General features: G+C 34.9%; 1 protein-coding gene across 2 annotated transcripts; it reads right to left on the bottom strand.

The window, feature by feature from the left end:
- Window positions 1–1,610: 1,610 nt before the first annotated feature.
- Window positions 1,611–14,852, bottom strand: LOC138309342 (uncharacterized). 2 transcript variants are annotated; one of them, XM_069250520.1, is made up of 12 exons: window positions 14,714–14,852; window positions 12,714–13,126; window positions 11,982–12,347; window positions 10,637–10,720; window positions 10,129–10,284; window positions 9,668–9,768; window positions 9,056–9,396; window positions 7,552–8,347; window positions 6,996–7,017; window positions 5,057–5,187; window positions 4,451–4,649; window positions 1,611–4,335 (listed from the first exon to the last, which is right to left on the bottom strand). In XM_069250520.1, exons 2-12 carry the CDS (start codon window positions 13,114–13,116, stop codon window positions 4,025–4,027), a joined length of 2,910 nt encoding a protein of 969 aa, XP_069106621.1. In that variant the 5' UTR covers window positions 13,117–13,126; window positions 14,714–14,852; the 3' UTR covers window positions 1,611–4,024. The 2 variants fall into 2 exon arrangements, with proteins under 2 accessions (XP_069106621.1, XP_069106622.1); XM_069250521.1 differs by lacking the exon at window positions 14,714–14,852 and adding an exon at window positions 13,454–13,622.
- Between the last annotated feature and the right edge of the window lie 5,400 nt (window positions 14,853–20,252).

Raw genomic sequence — 20,252 nt, 5'->3', positions numbered from 1 at the left:
GGTATATACTTGTAACTTATATATGATAATGAAGCAAGGAGTAAAATATACAGTTTAAGTTCACAGACAAGTTGCAAACTTGGATTAAAAGCTCTAGCTAAAGTAATGTTGTTACAAAACAAGTTAACGAGAAAAAATGCACAAAACAAAAGAAATAATCGTGGTACACGTTCAGTATCAGTAAACGATAATTGTAATGTCTGTGTTTGCTTTCTCCTACCTTGTCTACTCATACGTCACATGGAAATGATTTACATATCATCCCTATGTCCTTTTGATAAATCTAAATAAACACTGGAGTAGAACTACTGTCACAGATTGTACAGATTGTACAATGGCCATGAGAGTAGTCATAGGAATAGGTGTTGGCAATGACCATTTAAAATTGGTCGCACGTCATTGAATACATTGTATCCCTCTGTGTCAGCAAGATACGTAATCGTATGTACATGTAACTAAGAATTATGTAACCGGACATTGAGAGAGGAGATGTAGAGAAAAATGAAACAATAACAGATACGTGGTCATATCTAATTTTAGCTGGAAATTCGTTTGTTGAAATTGTACCCTTGAAAACACATTCAAGCTTCGATCTTTTTCCATAGATGACAGTTTCTGCCGATATTACAATGGTCATGGGAGTTCATTAAATGTTTACACACTGACCGTAATATGACAGGGAGACATTGACACACAGAAACACCCGAGTAATAAGTTATCGATATTTGTTATCGGCACAAAAATGTATGGTCCGACCGAAATTCACTGTCAAGTTCAGGTCAGTCTTTCATGACGGTAAAAATGTTTCTAAAATAGGTCAATATAATCTATGTTTTCTTTTCGGGGAAACATGCTATTATAAAAAAGTATCATATTGAAAATTATCCGAGGAAATGGAGGAGGACGATTGTCAAAGTATTTTTATTAGTAGCCTAAATAATTAGAAATAAATATAAAAAGTCATATAATTGACAAATAAATAAAAACTAATAAAAGAAAGTAACACACGCGTAATGCTTTTTCTCGTGCTATGTACCTGTCATCGCTATGGTTGATCTTTTGGACTTCTGTTGAGCGTTCGCCTCTTTGAAGAAGGCTCTAGGTTCTGCCCCTAGCCAAGACACGCCAAAGACTATAAAAGTGGTACATAGAGTTTCTGCTCCTACTTATATTATAGCGCTCAGCGTACAGGTAGTAGGGAGGCAGGTTGGCCTGTTGTCAATATAATGTGACCGGTTGGGATGTGTTGATGGTGTCTTCGGCAGCATGCTTCAGTGATATAGCACAGAAAGGGCTAGAGTTCTACTATACAAGAAGACAAAAGGAATATACCAGTCTCCCAAATCACACACCGCGTAATTAGTTCATACACGCAACATAATATACATGGTAGGCCGTCCATACATGACACTGACTGTATAGGACGTTAATTGAATATAAAAAATAGAGGTAAATCTGTTAAATCCTTGAGGAAAGAAACAATGATCTTGTATTCATTATTATTTGGCATAACACACCAGGTGAGCGATACAGGTCCTCTTGGTCTCTTGGTATTTAGAGTAGCATATCAGATACAAAGGACATTAGCCCATAGGAGCTTTAACGGCGACAAACATTTATATATTGTTACATAAAAACGTATTTCAGAGAGAATTATTTGATGAAAAGACAGTCATATAGCGTTATCGCATTAATAATGAACACTGGTATTATATTAACGTTGTGGTATATACTTGTAACTTATATATGATAATGAAGCAAGGAGTAAAATATACAGTTTAAGTTCACAGACAAGTTGCACACTTGGATTAAAAGCTCTAGCTAAAGTAATGTTGTTACAAAACAAGTTAACGAGAAAAAATGCACAAAACAAAAGAAATAATCGTGGTATACGTTCAGTATCAGTAAACGATAATTGTAATGTCTGTGTGCTTTCTCCTACCTTGTCTACTCATACGTCACATGGAAATGATTTACATATCATCCCTATGTCCTTTTGATAAATCTAAATAAACACTGGAGTAGAACTACTGTCACAGATTGTACAGATTGTACAATGGCCATGTTAGTGGTCAAAGGAATAGGTGTTGGCAATGACCATTTAAAATAGGTCGCACGTCATTGAATACGTTGTATCCCTCTGTGTCAGCAAGATACGTAATCGTATGTACATGTAACTAAGAATGATGTAACCGGACATTGAGAGAGGAGATGTAGAGAAAAATGAAACAATAACAGATACGTGGTCATATATAATTTTAGCTGGAAATTCGTTTGTTGAAATTGTACCCTTGAAAACACATTCAAGCTTCGATCTTTTTCCATAGATGACAGTTTCTGCCGATATTACAATGGTCATGGGGGTTCATTAAATGTTTACACACTGACCTTAATATGACAGGGAGACATTGACACACAGAAACACCCGAGTAATAAGTTATCGATATTAGTTATCGGCACAAAAATGTATAGCCCGACCGAAATTCACGGTCAAGTTCAGGTCAGTCTTTCATGACGGTAAAAATGTTTCTAAAATAGGTCAATATAATCTATGTTTTCTTTTCGGGGAAACATGCTATTATAAAAAGTACCATATTGAAAATTATCCGAGGAAATGGAGGAGGACGATTGTCCAAGTATTGTTATTAGTAGCCTAAATAATTAGAAATGAATATAAAAAGTCATATAATTGACAAATAAATAAAAACTAATAAAAGAAAGTAACACACGCGTAATGCTTTTTCTCGTGCTATGTACCTGTCATCGCTATGGTTGATCTTTTGGACAACCGCGAAAAGCCAACATATCGATTTTTCGCGTACCTACGACAATGATGAGATTGAATGCTAAGAGTTGTTAAAATTGTCACTGATGTTTGTTGAATTTTATGGATCACTGACTATCCAGTAACAAACGTACTCTACGATTTTACGCTCTGAATAGGGGAACCTACTACCTACAAAAAAAAAACCCAATAAAAAGTCGGGGCTGGCTGCGTACAGATGCATTTGCACGTGTTTTGACGGAGTTTGTGGCATCTGTTGCTGATGTTTTGATGATGACTCGTCGAAAAATAACGAATGCTAAAAGATGGCAAGAAACAGGCATGGTACAAGGTGAAATGTCTTACAGACAAGTAGCTAAATAAGCTCTTTGCGAAGGATCCGTAGGAGTGTCGAAAGCCGTTTTTGACTTCCACCGACGGAAGGTTCGTGTTTGGAGATCGAGAAATACAGCTTACAACCAGAATCACAACCTGGGCACGACAACATACGAGGCGGCGTTGTTACGTTTTGGGAATGTTTTTCTTTGAACTGAAAATGCTACACTTACATGTCCTCGATGACACTGTGAATGCGCAAAGGTACCGTGATCATATTCTGCAGCCCTTAATCGTTCCTCATTTCGATGCCCAAACGTTAGCAGATCGTCCCACCCTGATGGACGAAAATGTCACACCGTACAGGGCCCGCCTAGTACAGGAGTATCTTCAGAAAGAGCCAATAGGAACGATTCCATGGCCTGCAATATTACCAGACATGAACCCTATTGAGCAGGCTGAAATATTGCAGATTTCGAGCTGCCTTGATACAAGAATGACAGCGATTCCCTTAAAATCAACTTCGACGTCTGGTCCATGGCAGCAGACGAAGGGTCCGAGAACAATACCGGAATCGCGAAGGCTACACAACATATTGACAATTGTATGGTTATAAAAACTTGTTGATGAGTTTTACGTTGGGCCAAGTTAAGAAATATGAAATTACATGGTGTGGTTTTGTGAAAAAAACACCAACGAATTGAAACTTTTTCCAGTGTTTTGAAAATGCCTTTTTAGAGCATGCTTTTAAATCCAAGTCACACATCCAGGTTTTGTATATGCATTTCTTTCGATAATGAAATCATTATTAATGCATATTCATGTGAAATTCTGTCTTTTTGTGCTTTTGAATAACTAACAAAATCGGGTCCTTTAAAAAAATAGGAGTGCTCCCTAACTTATGGCCAAGTGTATACATGTATATCAACACTGACTAATACGTGGATTGAGGTTTTTCAGCTTCGACGTATCCAGATTGGTTTCTACCATGGCACGGACAACACGATAGAATGTAGCTTTACTTCCTGACCTCTGTCCCCAGATTTCCAGAAGATACTTCGACAGGGTTTCCACACTCTGACTTTGGTGGAGTTCCATGGCCTTTTTGATGTCGTGGTAGTCGACGTCTAGTTCCAGGAAGAAGACAAGAACAATGGAGCCAACAACTCCGGCGATAACTGCTAGGTCATCAGTAGTAGGGGAACTGGACAGATCAATATCCGGAATCACAGAATCTGTAGATAAATGAAGATAATTGCAAACCACTTTTATCTAGTGAAAAGATATTGTAATGTGACGTTAAGTTTGAACCAAGACTAGTATAAATCCACAACGAAATCCTCGACTTACCCAGATCATTAGTTTCCGCGTCTACCGTCTCAGCCGCCCAAACAGGATCTTGAAGCAGATCCGCGAATGGAACATTGTTGATCTTCATCGCCTCAACAAGTTTCTCAAGAGAAGCTGCATGTTTCTGTGTTGCTCGCCAACGGAGGAGTACCTTCGTCAGTTGTGAGCGAAAGTCAAGATGTCGGTGCCGCCATCTTGCCTGTTTTATACATTTATTCTCAAGATTTAAAAATGATTAAATGAATTCCATGCTGTTTTTTTCAAACACATACAATAAATATATCACAAAATCATTTTTAATTTCTATCAGATTAATAATCGTTTTAATTGTCATGGGTAGAAATATATATTCAGGAGTTCTTATTCTGTATTTGCGTACGGCAGACTTTTCTGATCTTTCGGGCAGGTATTGATTGTGCCGTCATGTGTTTGGTAAGTGTAACGTCATATTTTTTAGGGAAAAAACGACATGAATTCCGCTCAGAAAAAAATGATGATCAACAAAGGGGGTGAACTCTGAATAGGTAAAGACGTAATACCATACATTGTTGTTCACCTTAATATGTAAAATTAAATATGTTTTAGAGAAATACGTAGAGTTGTTACCTGTCCAACGACAGCATTGTCTAATCCAAGGAAGGCAAAGACCAGGACATAGCTATTCCCGATGTGTTTAGCTACGTGACTCAGCCGTTTTGGAGTAAGCTTGTGATCGTGCTGAGGATCCAAACTGAAACCTTTGAGAAATTGACACAATGATATATTTACAAATTGAGTTTAATATATCTGTTGGTTTTCAACAGTTACCCGATAAAATGAATAACAACGATTGATGAGCATGATAGATTAATTAACTATATTGATTTTAAAGCGGAATTGACAGAAGAATATGAAATGAAGAAGAAAGTCTTTCGTCATTTCGCTGCGCTATTGGACAAAAGTCTTTAAGATCTGGTTTCGCGTCCTTTGTTGGCAGTCATGAGGGGGAGATCAGCGTCTTTTGATTCTAAACACTGTATACCATTTTTGATAATGTTTCCTTTTTGTTTAGTTTTTGTATTTTCTATCTTGTAAAAGTTGCTGTATCATTAATATTTTTCAAAGTGCTATACTCTTAAAGTTCAAGAAGACAAATTGATCATGTTGTCTTTAGACGATTTATGTATTTATATTTGTATTTATGTCTTTGTTTAAGAAAATAAGGACATATTACATATCAGTGTGGAAGTATGTAGCCTACATCATAATGTATATGGAAATCTACATTAAGATAAATTATTATTTAAATTGAAAATAGTTTTCTGAAGGCATTATTTTCGATAGTTGTTGTCCAGACAGGTTCGTAACTTTAGGGCTAAATACTCTTGTCAACCCTTATGTAAGCAAAATTGTAAGTTTTGTAAACGTTGATATGGACTTGTGCACCCACGACACTCCAGGGGTGTAGAGACCGAAAGTGATATAAAATTAAAACTAAAGGCAACAGAACAGAAAAGGTAATTTAGTCCTATTATGTACATCAACAGAGCGTTGAACATTACACAGTGACTTTGAAGTTGGGCGTCGTTCTCTCTCTGTAGTCTTTAAAGAAGAATGTTTGCAGATCTGTAAATGGTTCAGATTTGTTCCCCTGAGCTGCCTTCAATTTTACCAGAGAGGATGTACTATGAGATAGTCCAGGGGTATAGAGATCATATGTGATCGGGACCCCTGGAGTATCGAGGATGTACTATGAGATAGTCCAGGGGTATAGAGATCATATGTGATCGGGACCCCTGGAGTATCGAGGATGTACTATGAGATAGTCCAGGGGTATAGAGATCATATGTGATCAGGACCCCAAGAAGTATCGAGGATGTACAATGACATAGTCCAGGGGTATAGAGATCATATGTGATCGGGACCCCTGGAGTATCGAGGATGTACTATGAGATAGTCCAGGGGTATAGAGATCATATGTGATCGGGACCCCTGGAGTATCGAGGATGTACTATGAGATAGTCCAGGGGTATAGAGATCATATGTGATCGGGACCCCTGGAGTATCGAGGATGTACTATGAGATAGTCCAGGGGTATAGAGATCATATGTGATCGGGACCCCTGGAGTATCGAGGATGTACTATGAGATAGTCCAGGGGTATAGAGATCATATGTGATCGGGACCCCTGGAGTATCGAGGATGTACTATGACATAGTCCAGGGGTATAGAGATCATATGTGATCGGGACCCCTGGAGTATCGAGGATGTACTATGAGATAGTCCAGGGGTATAGAGATCATATGTGATCGGGACCCCTGGAGTTTTGGGGATGATATTGTGTAACTCTTCACATGTCAACTATTGACAAGTCTCCGCGTCGATTTCTTTGCGAAATAAGCAAACCGTTCGCCCCGAATACTTCCGCAATCCTACCATTCAAAAGATTTATATAATCAAACGTATTGCTGTACCAATAACTGCCGAGAGAATTGACAATAGAGCGAACTTCAACGCATGATTTGGTGCCATTTCAATGATCCATGTGATAAACGAAAATAACATACCTTTAACGGGAATATGAATTTTCTGCAAAAAGAAAAAAAAAAATTATATATATAATATGTGTATAATGTAGTACATACTATCATGTATAGTAATAATGAGGTTAAAGAACTACTGTATCACAACTGACAGATACTTTCTCTACTTTTATGGGTGATAATACATTATGTGAACGATGACAGAGTAACCATTCTGTAGAATTAAATAGGAAACTAATTATCAAATTCTAATGAGTCCTTCATGAAAAGCACGGGTCCAAGACCCACTCAGCACAGTCCCGTATCTGTGATTGCCACATATGTATTTGTATGTGGTATGAAGAAGCTCATAAAGTATACATATGTTGTGATTTATCTTATAGTTATATAATTTAACGGTTAAAAGAATTTTGATTTAAAACGACAAAAAAAAATTTTAGCGAGCACATGATTTATATATTACCAATCATTTTGAGAAAGAAATTTCGCGCGATTACGCCAAAAATTACCGGCTACACGGTATTCAGGTATGATATCTTTGGATAACCCTGTTTTGTGTTTAGGAGCATTGGGTAGTTACCTGTGAGTTTCGGCCGAACCAGATCGCCCTATCCTTGGATATGATTGCTTTGTATTCATGTGGAAGTTGAAGTGTGGTAGATTTGATAGCCCCAGCCTCTGTTAATAAGACATCACAAGAGTTATCATCATACAAAAGACGATAGTGATATTGGTTATGGTCGTCAAACAGTGTTGATACGGTTTCCCTGACGACACCACCAATCCCAGGATACAGTTGACAATCGGAACTAGAGAACAGTGTCAGTTTGATCCTAGATTTGCTGCACTTTATTAAAAGATTAACACCGGGGTTTATTTTAAAACATCCGTTATCACGATACAAGAGTCTCTCCTGAGAGGCGTGATCGGATACAACTTCAAATCTGTTGATGCATATGGCCAATAGCCTGTCCCGCATCGTAGCAGGTATAAACTGTTGATTTGAAAAGAAACACAAAGTTGATCTCTGGCTGCCTTGAGTTAGTAGCGATGTAATCAGTTCGTCGTTTACTGGTGGAAGCATGCACGACAGAATACAATGACCAGCCTCGTTGCTCGTCTTTTCTGGAAGAGGTTCTGCGATCAGAGATAGCTGGGATATAACAGTCATTAAACTCTTCCTTTTTGGTGTTTCTGTTTTTGTGTCAGATTCCAAGAAACTTTCTACAAATACCGGCGATATCAAAGGTTGTTTGACTGACAAGAGCTCAACTAAACGGTTGGCCAGCCATTTTGTATCGAGGACTATGGGATCGTCTGGTGTCAATGACAACGGGTTTGTGCAGATCAGTAAAGATTTCTTCTGATGCATGAACCTGAAATATTGAAGATTTTAGTAAATAATAGAATTCATGACAACATTATAACATATTGATAACACTGTTCGCGTGATTTAGAAAGTTCATTGGGTATCATTTGCATACTTTCGATAGGGAAAAAATTACATGGAAAAAGAAAGCAGGACAGATTTCTTGTATATTTTACTTTTTAGTGTATCAAAACTTGCCAGAAGGGGACTTTGATCATTTTGCCAATGATATGTGGTGTATAGTTCATTCATCAACTGTTTTGTATACCGTAGTGTTCTTATATAGAAATTAGAATGAAGAACCGAATACTGATACCAATACACCATCCTCAATACTCTAGGGTTACTTCATTATATTCTCACTATGCCATCGTAAAATTAAATACATTTCAGGACAAAAAGACCTGACCATGCACAAATATACCGTGACGTTTCTTAGAAATACAATGGAGAGTTGTACAACTTCAAAGCAATTCACTGTGTCATTATTCAATCAACCGATTTACTGTGAATGTACATCAAATGATCAAACTTCTCTTCACATATTTCTATATACATGTTGTTGCACATAGAACATTCATTTCTGCTATAACATAGTCTAGGGCTGGATATGACGACAGTGAGAGTAACCCCTGGACCTGGAGTATCGAGGATGTCATCAAGGTCAAACATGTCAAAGTGAGAATTATCAAGGTCACACCTATCAAGGTCACACCTGAGAAAAACAAGCACTTGTCCTTCTTCCAGTATAGGGACCTCCAGTTCCTTAGCAATTGTACACAGATTACCAAACGTCATCACTTTGTGACCATTCAGTCTGTAGCGCAGCAGTTCCCGTTCAAGTGCTAGCCATCGTGCAGGAAATTCATATCGCAGTTGATGAGTTTCAGTAGCTGCTCTCACGGTTGCATGCCAAAATTCTTCTCGCTCTTTTGTAACGTCCATGCCATTTATGAGGAAAATTTCTTTTACGTGGTCTTTTGCAAATGCTGCTACTTCATCGTGTTTAAATATGGTTTGTTCTACCTCCTCGGATATTGTTCTGTGATTTCTAGACTAAAACAAACAAGTGCAATAATAAAGTTACCAGGGTTATATATCTTATTGCAAAAACAAATCTGTTTGGATTAGCTAAATCTATCTTAACCATTTTTAACATGAATCTTAGCATTGATTTTCACGCATTTAGTTTATGAATTAGCATAAATCGTAAAAGGCTATTTTGAGCAAAACAAATAATATAGACTTATACCGGTATATATTGCACGTCACAGATAATGCTGATATATGTAGCCTTTCATAAAGAACAAACTATTTCGATATTTACCGACTCCGGAACTTTATCCAGGTGGGTTCCTACAAGTATGACACTTGGATGTTGTCCATTCTTGTACAGAGAGATATACTGTAGTCGCTCAAACACACCATCTAACGTGAGGCAGAAAAACAACAAGTGGCAATTGTTTTACAACTGCAGTGATGACGTCTATAAAACGCTTTGGAATTTCTTTTCATGCTAATCGGGTTTTTTTCTTTTTCATTTTCATCCTTTTGTTTATTTCTATTTCTTTTTTTACCTTGAATTTATATTCACGAGAAAATATTTCTGATTAGTGTTTTTAAAAATTCGAAAGTGAAATGTTTAATTTGGGATAATGCTACGATTTGTAAAATAAGTTTGACGTTACAAAAATGATCAGGGAAGACAATGTAATTATTTGGTATTTCAAACAATATTTCAAAATAAAATGTTAACATAACAGCAGTAACTGGTAAATAATATCTTACCTAACATCTCGTCCATCCTCGGATAGAGTTCTAACGAGAACACTAGGACGTACACAGCGTTACTCGTCATAAACAAATGTTGGATACCTTCGTACACGTTATCTCCGGAAAAATCAAATATTGTTACATTGGCTTTTTCACTTGGACATCCAGTTTCTGGAAGGAGGGGAAAACTCTATAAGTTTACATAGGATTTCTTTATTTCTCAATGCACTGACTTACTGTTTCTGGGAAAAAAATGTGAATTTACATTTAAGGAAACTCATTATTTTGATGAGATAATGAGACGAGAATGAAAAAAAAAATAAAAAAATAAAAAAAAAAGATAATTTGTAAATTTACCGAAAATAACCCCCATCCCACATTACGTTCTTTTCATTTCCTTATTTGAAATAAAAACGTACAAAACTGGAAAAAAAATCCCCCATTTATTGACTGTAGTCTTTTCTGTCTAGGTCTAGCAATTACTAAATGCAAAATTAAACGTTCGATTGTAATATACACTTACTTTGTTTCGAGCCATCCTTGTCAGGGCGAATCTTTAAAGACAGCTGCCGCATCAGCCCTGTTTGATTTATAGAAGGTCTTTGGTCTAAGTAAGAAAGAAATACTGGTTTGTTAAGTTTAGAAATGATTCCTAGAATTAAAGTCCTATTAACAGCTAAGGTCTTTTGAGGGCCCCTGTGTGACTGTCTGGTAGTTTTGGGAAGCTGCGGTATATTCATGTTGCGTCCCTTTGCAATAGTGCAATTCTTACCTATTCAGAGTTCTATCTATCTGAAGCATGTCTAACATTCCCATCGGAGAACATACCAAAGGTACACATATTATCATATATATAAATTTTGCCACAGCGACTCCCATTAATCTAATAATGATCGTAATCTGCATTATGAGCCAATAAATGCAGCCTAGACTTGGTGTAGTAATATCTACATAAATGGATGTGAGTCTTGTTTACTAATACCATGTTAGTCTGCGCGGGAAAATTGACATTGTAAATGAATGAACCAGGTTGGTTATGAAACTTATAAAAATGTCTTTAAAATGTCTGGATAATTGAAAGTAAACTGAATAGCTATTAAAACATTGAAGTTTTGTTAACTTTTCAATTTTTTTTTAAAGATTATTTTTGATCACATTGAACTTGGCTGTTGGGGTTAAATGGATGAAGCGGGAAATTCAAATTATCACTTGCATTTCAATTATGATTTACTTTGAAGTAGGGATAATTCATGAACGTATATTTGGTTATTCAGGAATTCCCCCGAGTGTTGTGATTTTGTTGTCACACCCTCATAGGTAGGAAATGATTCTTTTTCACCCATATACAAAAGAAAAAGATGAGATAACAACCTAAAAATATGTCATACCCTAGGGGTTGCCAAGGAAATCTCCCACGGCTAAAACCGGTGACAAATCAGTGAATGATGGCAGAACACATTTTGTACACATACCAGGGTTATGTACAAAGTGTAATCTGCTATTTTTAATTTCCATGCATGCCATAAATCCGTAAAACGAATTGTTCAGACCAAATTTCATTGAAAACGGAGAGTGAAAACATATATTTTTAGACGAATAAGGGATGTGGAGTTATTAAAATTTAGCGCCTCGAAAAACATGGCTGCCATTAACAACTATGGCTGAGCATTGCCTTATTATTCTGATTTGACATCATCTGATTTTTATTTATTTCCAAAATTTTTCCTTGAGAAATATTTACCACGAGTAAGCTCTTGGTTTTACCAAGTTTATTATTTCATGAGCATCCACGTTAATCTCATGATCTTGCTCCATAAAACTTGACCTTTTCTAATATCACGATAAAAATAAACTACCAGTAATCTTACCACGCATCCTCTTAAGGACGTTATCCACGAACTCCTGTTGACATGTGGTCACTTCTGATTGGTCCCCGTTATCTGTCCTGCTCCAATCTTCTAAATCAACCGTGATCCTTCTTGTGTATATGTCTATACCTTTCGTTGGAGTTGGTCCTTTGTCCCTGACCTTGACCTCCATCACACCTCGAGCTAAAGTCGTCTTCCCCACGCCTTGTGGACCCAGTATAATATACAGGATGTCGGTTGTTTCTGCATTTCCTGTCTCTAATACCTTGTCATACATTATGGTGAAATCGTCGTCCAGATGACCAAACTTATTAATGTATTCCATAATGTATTCATTTGGAAGGGTTTTGATGTCCAGTGGTAATCCTACAATGGTGATACTGTTCGTACTATTCAAGAACAAGAATAATCTCTCCATATATGTTTTACCTGATTACCTATCGAAAAGTAGGTGGGTAGACTTTCAAAAATATATTTGTTTTTTGCCATAATTCTTAGTTCTTCAAGACTAAACTAATTGATAATATGAATGATTCCTAGAGCAGTCGTTTAAACTTTCAATATATCCCTAACGCTTTTAAAAAATCTATTTTTATTACAAAATCCTGTTTGTCTTTCTTAATTTGTATTACTTTGCTTGAGGATTGGCTGTTAAAAATGATTTGTGTATGCACTGATTCTGTAGGGTTTTTAAGGTAACCAGAAACGCTAATCTTGTTAGTATGGTCTTACCATTATGATGTCGCTTCCTCCAGTGTAGAAACTCCTTGGCGTCGTGGTCCACGAGATCTTTACAGTTTCCACACGTATTCTCCAGGTACGGGTCACCTCCAGCAGTCATTAGCGATTCCAATGTCCGAAGTTCTACGGGATGTTGTATACAACACAGATGCAATGCCGACCATCCTTTGTTGTCAACTTTGTTTACAAGATGGCGGACTTCCGGTTGACTGTTGAGAACTTGTTTCAGCATCCGGAACTTTCCCTGTTTGACCAGGAAGTGTAGAACGTTCTGTCCTTTCTTTTCTGTCCCCATGACGTCAGCCCCTCGACCTACCCATTTGTTGTAGTCGTCTATGTCGCCATCGTCGGCCGCTTTTAACATATGTCTCGTCGGTCTGGAAGCCTCAGACATGTTTTTGGACCTAAACAGAAAAGATAGACAAAACCGACAATGATAAATGAACGTAACAGTCTAGATCATATACAGACGTACAAGGTTGGGATGAAAACAAAGTACCCAGAGACAAAATACCGACTCAATGTCAATTGCCCAACTACAGCTTATAAAGAAATACTATTTTAAACTTGTTATAATACTCACAGTGCGTACACGTACACTGGATATTGGTATCGACGAGGCCACTATTAGCCTTCCTGTGGGATGTTTATAAAACAGGTGTTGGTAACTTTTGAATAATGCTGTTATCTTACTCTGGCAGTTTTTAGTAACTTCACATTACGATACATACCTACAGAGTCTCCTGTATGATATCCAAGTGACCCACAGACCACCAAATCTTACATGTTGTTATGTCTTTTCCTGTGAGACATATGGCCACCGTGTAACTTACCCTGCAGGATGTACCTGTGTGCACTTTATATCAACTTTCTGTTATCTTTATTTTTTAAAGGTGCGTAGTACTTTTCTCCATACATACTAAATAACTATTTCAATCTTTAAGAAGGCGGAAGTGTATTATTGATTTTCTTTTTACCTGTGGTCTAACTTTATTTGTTCGGATAACTCAGAAAGCACTACATATTACCAGGCGATTGTTAGTATTACAAACGATATATACTGTAACGTTTTATATTGTTCACATGACATTATTTTAGTTTTCATTGGCATGTCCAAAGTGTTTATCAAACAAAATGGAATTCATTAAATAATGCAACATTCTACCTGTCAATACAACAAAATTGGATTATATTGTATCATTCTTTTGACTTTTAGCTTATGTGTTTCGTAATTGCTTGGCAAAGACTGATAACTTGAATTATATCTGCTTTATAAAACATTCACTGAACATCTATTTTGACCTGTTTATGAATAACGGTTTACGTGCTACTGTGCATCCTATAATCAACCACTTTATTTTGTACAACAAGATATACATATTGACACAGAGTTCGGCTGGTCACTGTAATTATATTTCAATTTCAACAAAATTTCATTTCGAATAAATTGAAAAGGGATTAAACAAAAGGCAATGTCTATGTAAGTTCTCACCCTGGTAACAATATACAAATGAAGTGGAAGAATATGTTTCAATCGTTTAACAGTATAGTTTAGTTTCAGAAAATTGACATAGAAGATATTCCACGTTATGACAAAGCTGGATATAATAATAATGTAAGGATAGTTATTTTGCTATAAAAGTACTTATATTAGGATTTATTTTTTCTCGGCAAATCATGTGATTTCTATAACAAGACATACATATTCACAAAAAGTTTGGCTGGTCACTTTAATTATATTTCAATTTCAAATAAATTGAAAAGGATATGAGCAATAGGCAATGTCGACGTAAGTTCTCTCCCTAATAACAAATATGTATGTAAATTATACAAAACTGTACAAAAGTATAGAGTAGTTTCAGAAAATTTGTATAGAAAGTGTTATATTAATATAAGGAGAGTAATTTTGTTATATTTCTCGGCAAAGCATTTTTAATATATCTAGTTTTTCTCGGCAAAGGCTTTCTGGTATATTTGTCACACATATTTACCTCGTCAATCAGTATCACAAGTCCATTTTATTATGTTCGGAACAAGTCCAGAAAAACCCATAGAGGAGCCTGTCAAAGTCCAAAACAGACACAGTCCATTGTTCTGACGATCTGACGAGCTCGATGTGTTCCCGTTAGCTCTGGAGTACGTGCGGTAGTCCTGATAACGCTGGTTCCTTTGGTATATCATGGTATAGAGCTATAAATCAGTGTTACCTGACCTATTACTACCGTTATATTTCATGTGTTTTATCTTAAGTGGTTAAAAGATGTGCTTTTGAGTGAAGGGGGAAGTGAAGAAAAAAAACCCCACTTCACAGTGTACAATTTTCAGTCAGTGCCCAAAAAATTTAAATTCAACTGTGTTGGGTTTTTAAATCGACATTTAGCTTTATTTTCTTAATATGAAGGTCTGTAGCATATTTGACTAAAAGATAAACTATTTTGTATAAACTTGAGGACCTACGCTCATATCACTATATATAACATTACTGGCGTTTATTTTGCCTTTACAGAATGTCATTTGAGCGATATTGGCCCTCTTGTTTTTGAGGCGATTGCCGATATACGCAAAAAAGATATTGGTCAACAGTGCGAGGATGTCCAGTTTTTGATCTTTTACAATAATATCCGCAGATGACCGCTACAGATACATCAGACCTACGGTATGTGTAACGATAATTGAGCCGTCAATGTTTGCCTGCTCACTATTGTATAATACACATTTATATAAAGAAGGACATGTTCAGTAACACCAGATCCAGCAGATTGTACAATGGCCAAGGGGAGTTGTTTCAATACAGAGAGGCAATGACCTCATTTAACATAGGTCGTCAATCAATAAATATCAATCGGTGTGATTCAGGTAAATATTCGTGTACAACCGTGAATGTAAGAAAAAGCAAATTGGAGATAGAGAAAACTGATAAATATTTTTTATGTTTTACTTTTAGGTTATAATTCGTTGTAATTATTCCCTTGAAAACACATTCAATCTAACTTTTGGTTTATTGCCATACTACAAATTCTACCGATGGATAGTGCAATGGCCATGGGAATTGCGATGTCAGTAAATATTGACTAATAACTTCACACAGAGATTAAAAGTAATGGGATGGAAATTACATGTATATACAACCAATATACTTATCCTTATTTACTAATCACTAAAATTGTCCTGTACAAAAACTTTGACCGAAATCCCCTATCACAGAATCTTCCAGTGGTCTTCGGAGTTACCATATCAACATATGTTGACACAAACCTAGTTTAAAGTACAAGTGAGTCCTTTATGACGATTAAATGTTTTTTTCCACAAGTAGGTCAAATATATTCGCTTTCATTCCAGGCAATACTATAATTCATTCTAGAATAGTTGGAGAGAGAAAAGGCTGTATATTCATGTATAGAAACTGAACAAATGTTCATAAGTATATATATATTATTAGTGTTTCGTCACTATATGAATCAACCAACTGACGAAAACAAACATTTGCCTATGAAAACACTATGAATACACTATGAATACAAATATTCTCGTGCATCGATTAGTTGATTCAAACATCACGCCAGTTTCATAACATTTAAGAAATAGTCCACCATAATATTTTAATGTGTAACCTTTAATGTGTTGTTTTTTATGTAGAATCAACTAAGGTTCACTGTAATAAGTCAATCGAATCTTATTTTAACAATATTTCTTGTTTATCGTTTGTCATTTGCTAAAAAAAAGGTCGACCGGAAGGCGGAAGCTTGAAAACGCGACGTTATGGAACGATTTTGTCATCTAGTCAGCTGTTCCATTATTCTCGTTTCTCGTCGAATATGGGTGTCATAATTTGTAATAAAAATAGCCTTTCAATAAATCATTATTTTCATAAATTATTTCTATGTAAATTATTATTTTCATAAATTATTTCTATGTAATTATTATTTTCATAAATTATTTCTATGTAAATAACGGATTGAATGTATTTTTCTAATTTTCATAGCGGCTATCTACATATCTTCCGAGGAGCGCTAAAGCGCTCCACGGGATATGTCGATAGCTTCTGCTATTCATAGCCACTATTGGAATAAGGAAAATAATTCAATCCCTATATAATCTTATTCACCTGAAATTAATTCAAATACATTCGATTTATCAGTTATTCGGTTAATTTGTTATTCAATTAGATTCCTAAGTACTAAGTGTTAAGGTGATGTAAAACATCCATTTCATCCATCAACATGTACAAACAATAAACGTGTGACATTTTATCGCAAAATCTGTGTGATATCATATGACGTTAGTCGTAAACATGTTTGCATAGTATAACCTGAAAAGTTTTTCATTGGCTGAAAATTGATTGTGATGTCATTATTTGACGTCATTAAACATTGACGTGACGTCGGGATTCAATGCCATCGTAACAAAATGATGTCGACGTTGGTATTTTCCATACTATAAGAAGTTTCTTTAAATGAGTGTCTATTTATTATTAGTATAAGATTTTATGAAACTCGTCTCGAGATTTAATTGTTTTCCTCGCCAAAATTGGCAAAATTAGTTACTTCTTACGCTAGTTTAAAATATCACATGACATGAGAACTATTCATAGACTCTTCTAATGAAAACCAGTAAATGATTTATTGATTATTTCTGAAGTTTCTGGCACGAGTGTCACGCTGAATTTCTTAATTCGTGATGAGAAATTTTATATCTCAGTGATGATGTAAATCTATATTTGTATACGTTTTTTTTTTTTTTTTTTTTTTTTAATTTTATCGATATCCCGATAGAACATTAATTTTGACTGCGTTTACCATGTGTAGATCAAATGACTTTTGAAGGCATACTGTTTACTTTGCTTGTCTTCTATTCGAAACAATTACACTAAATAAATACTACGATTTTTTTAGTTACATGTATTCTTCGTTTATAATAAAACGGTCAACTTCAATTTCATTGACGTTGTAGATGTCTATAATATAAAACAACAAATCAATATACTGAAACCAAATGGAATATAAATATTCCAACGAATAGCAAAATGTCGATTTAAAGCCCAATATAGTTGAATTTTATTATATGTTTATTTGATTCGTTCATTTAGGTCAATTTTGACAATATATTTATTAAATAGAACTCTAAATAAAGTTTTGGACGGGTTATAGATCTTCCAAATAGATTGTTACCAGGCAATAACTGTTTATTATTTTGCTTTTATCTTGTATACAGTGAAATAAAACAACAAAAAATATTTTTTGTTATTTCATGTTGTCAATTCTAAAATGAAAACATCATAAACATGTATGAAATAAGTTTATTTTGATTTCTGTTCAACTATTACATCAACGTTATGAATATGACAATCCATTTTACCTTAGATCGTATTATATACTGTTTTGTCCACGTATTTAACACTGGCTATGATTATGCAATATTGCGGTATTGTATAAAAATCATTAGCAAATGTTATTTAGGGCAAAATCATAAAAAACAATGGAAAAGAAAAAGCTTTGTAAGATTTTCACAAAAATGAATGAAATGCATGATCTAAAGCACACACTGAAAAGTTATAAACGTACTAATGTTGGACTATGACAAATGAAATGGGTCGTAAAAATCATGAAATCATCTGGGATTATAGAACATAAAGAACTACAATGTATTATCACTATAAGAAATTACCATCATTATAACAAGAAATCACCATCACTATAACAAGAAATCACCATCACTATAACAAGAAATCACCATCACTAAAACAAGAAATCACCATCACTATAACAAGAAAACAAGAAATCACCATCACTATAACAAGAAATCACCATCACTAAAACAAGAAATCACCATCACTATAACAAGAAAACAAGAAATCACCATCACTATAACAAGAAATCACCATCACTATAACAAGAAATCACCATCACTATAACAAGAAAACAAGAAATCACCATCACTATAACAAGAAATCACCATCACACAAGAAATCACCATCACTAAAAAAGAAATCACCATCACTATAACAAGAAAACAAGAAATCACCATCACTATAACAAGAAAACAAGAAATCACCATCACTATAACAAGAAATCACCATCACTATAACAAGAAAATAAGAAATCACCATCACTATAACAAGAAAATAAGAAATCACCATCACTATAACAAGAAATCACCATCACTATAACAAGAAAAATCACCATCACTATAACAAGAAAACAAGAAATCACCATCACTATAACAAGAAATCACCATCACTATAACAAGAAATCACCATCACTATAACAAGAAATCACCATCACTATAACAAGAAATCACCATCACTATAACAAGAAATCACCATCACTATAACAAGAAATCAACAAGAAATCACCATCATTATAACAAGAAAACAAGAAATCACCATCACTATAACAAGAAATCAACAAGAAATCACCATCATTATAACAAGAAATCACCATCACTATAACAAGAAATCACCATCATTATAACAAGAAATCACCATCACTATAACAAGAAATCACCATCACTAAACAAGAAATCACCATCATAAAAAAAGAAATCACCATCACTATAACAAGAAATCACCATCACTATAACAAGAAATCACCATCACTATAACAAGAAATCAACAAGAAATCACCATCATTATAACAAGAAAACAAGAAATCACCATCACTATAACAAGAAATCACCATCAAGAAATCACCATCACTATAACAAGAAATCACCATCATTATAACAAGAAATCACCATCACTATAACAAGAAATCACCATCACTATAACAAGAAATCAACAAGAAATCACCATCATTATAACAAGAAATCACCATCACTATAACAAGAAATCACCATCATTATAACAAGAAATCACCATCACTATAACAAGAAATCACCATCACTATAACAAGAAATCACCATCACTATAACAAGAAATCACCATCATTATAACAAGAAATCACCATCACTATAACAAGAAATCACCATCATTATAACAAGAAATCACCATCACTATAACAAGAAATCACCATCACTATAACAAGAAAACAAGAAATCACCATCACTATAACAAGAAATCACCATCACTATAACAAGAAATCACCATCACTATAACAAGAAATCACCATCATTATAACAAGAAATCACCAGAAAACAAGAAATCACCATCACTATAACAAGAAATCACCATCATTATAACAAGAAATCACCATCACTATAACAAGAAATCACCATCATTATAACAAGAAATCACCATCATTATAACAAGAAATCACCATCATTATAACAAGAAATCACCATCATTATAACAAGAAATCACCATCATTATAACAAGAAATCACCATCATTATAACAAGAAATCACCATCATTATAACAAGAAATCACCATCATTATAACAAGAAATCACCATCATTATAACAAGAAATCACCATCATTATAACAAGAAATCACCATCATTATAACAAGAAATCACCATCATTATAACAAGAAATCACCATCATTATAACAAGAAATCACCATCATTATAACAAGAAATCACCATCACTATAACA

The sequence above is a fragment of the Argopecten irradians genome, chromosome 15 (genome assembly GCF_041381155.1).
Source record: "Argopecten irradians isolate NY chromosome 15, Ai_NY, whole genome shotgun sequence".
NCBI classification, from domain to species: Eukaryota; Metazoa; Mollusca; class Bivalvia; order Pectinida; family Pectinidae; genus Argopecten; species Argopecten irradians.
Note: the sequence above shows the minus strand (reverse complement) of the source record. Positions and strands in the feature narration are given on the sequence as shown.

Excerpts from the sequence above, each read along its gene's own strand:
- LOC138309342 (XM_069250520.1), bottom strand. The coding sequence starts at position 13,116 with ATGTCTGAGGCTTCCAGACCGACGAGACATATGTTAAAAGCGGCCGAC. Across the intron at positions 12,348-12,713 it reads GAGGAAGCGACATCATAATG|GATTACCACTGGACATCAAA; the intron begins GTAAGACCATAC and ends TCACCATTGTAG. Across the intron at positions 8,348-9,055 it reads CAAGTGCTTGTTTTTCTCAG|GTTCATGCATCAGAAGAAAT; the intron begins GTGTGACCTTGA and ends TCAATATTTCAG.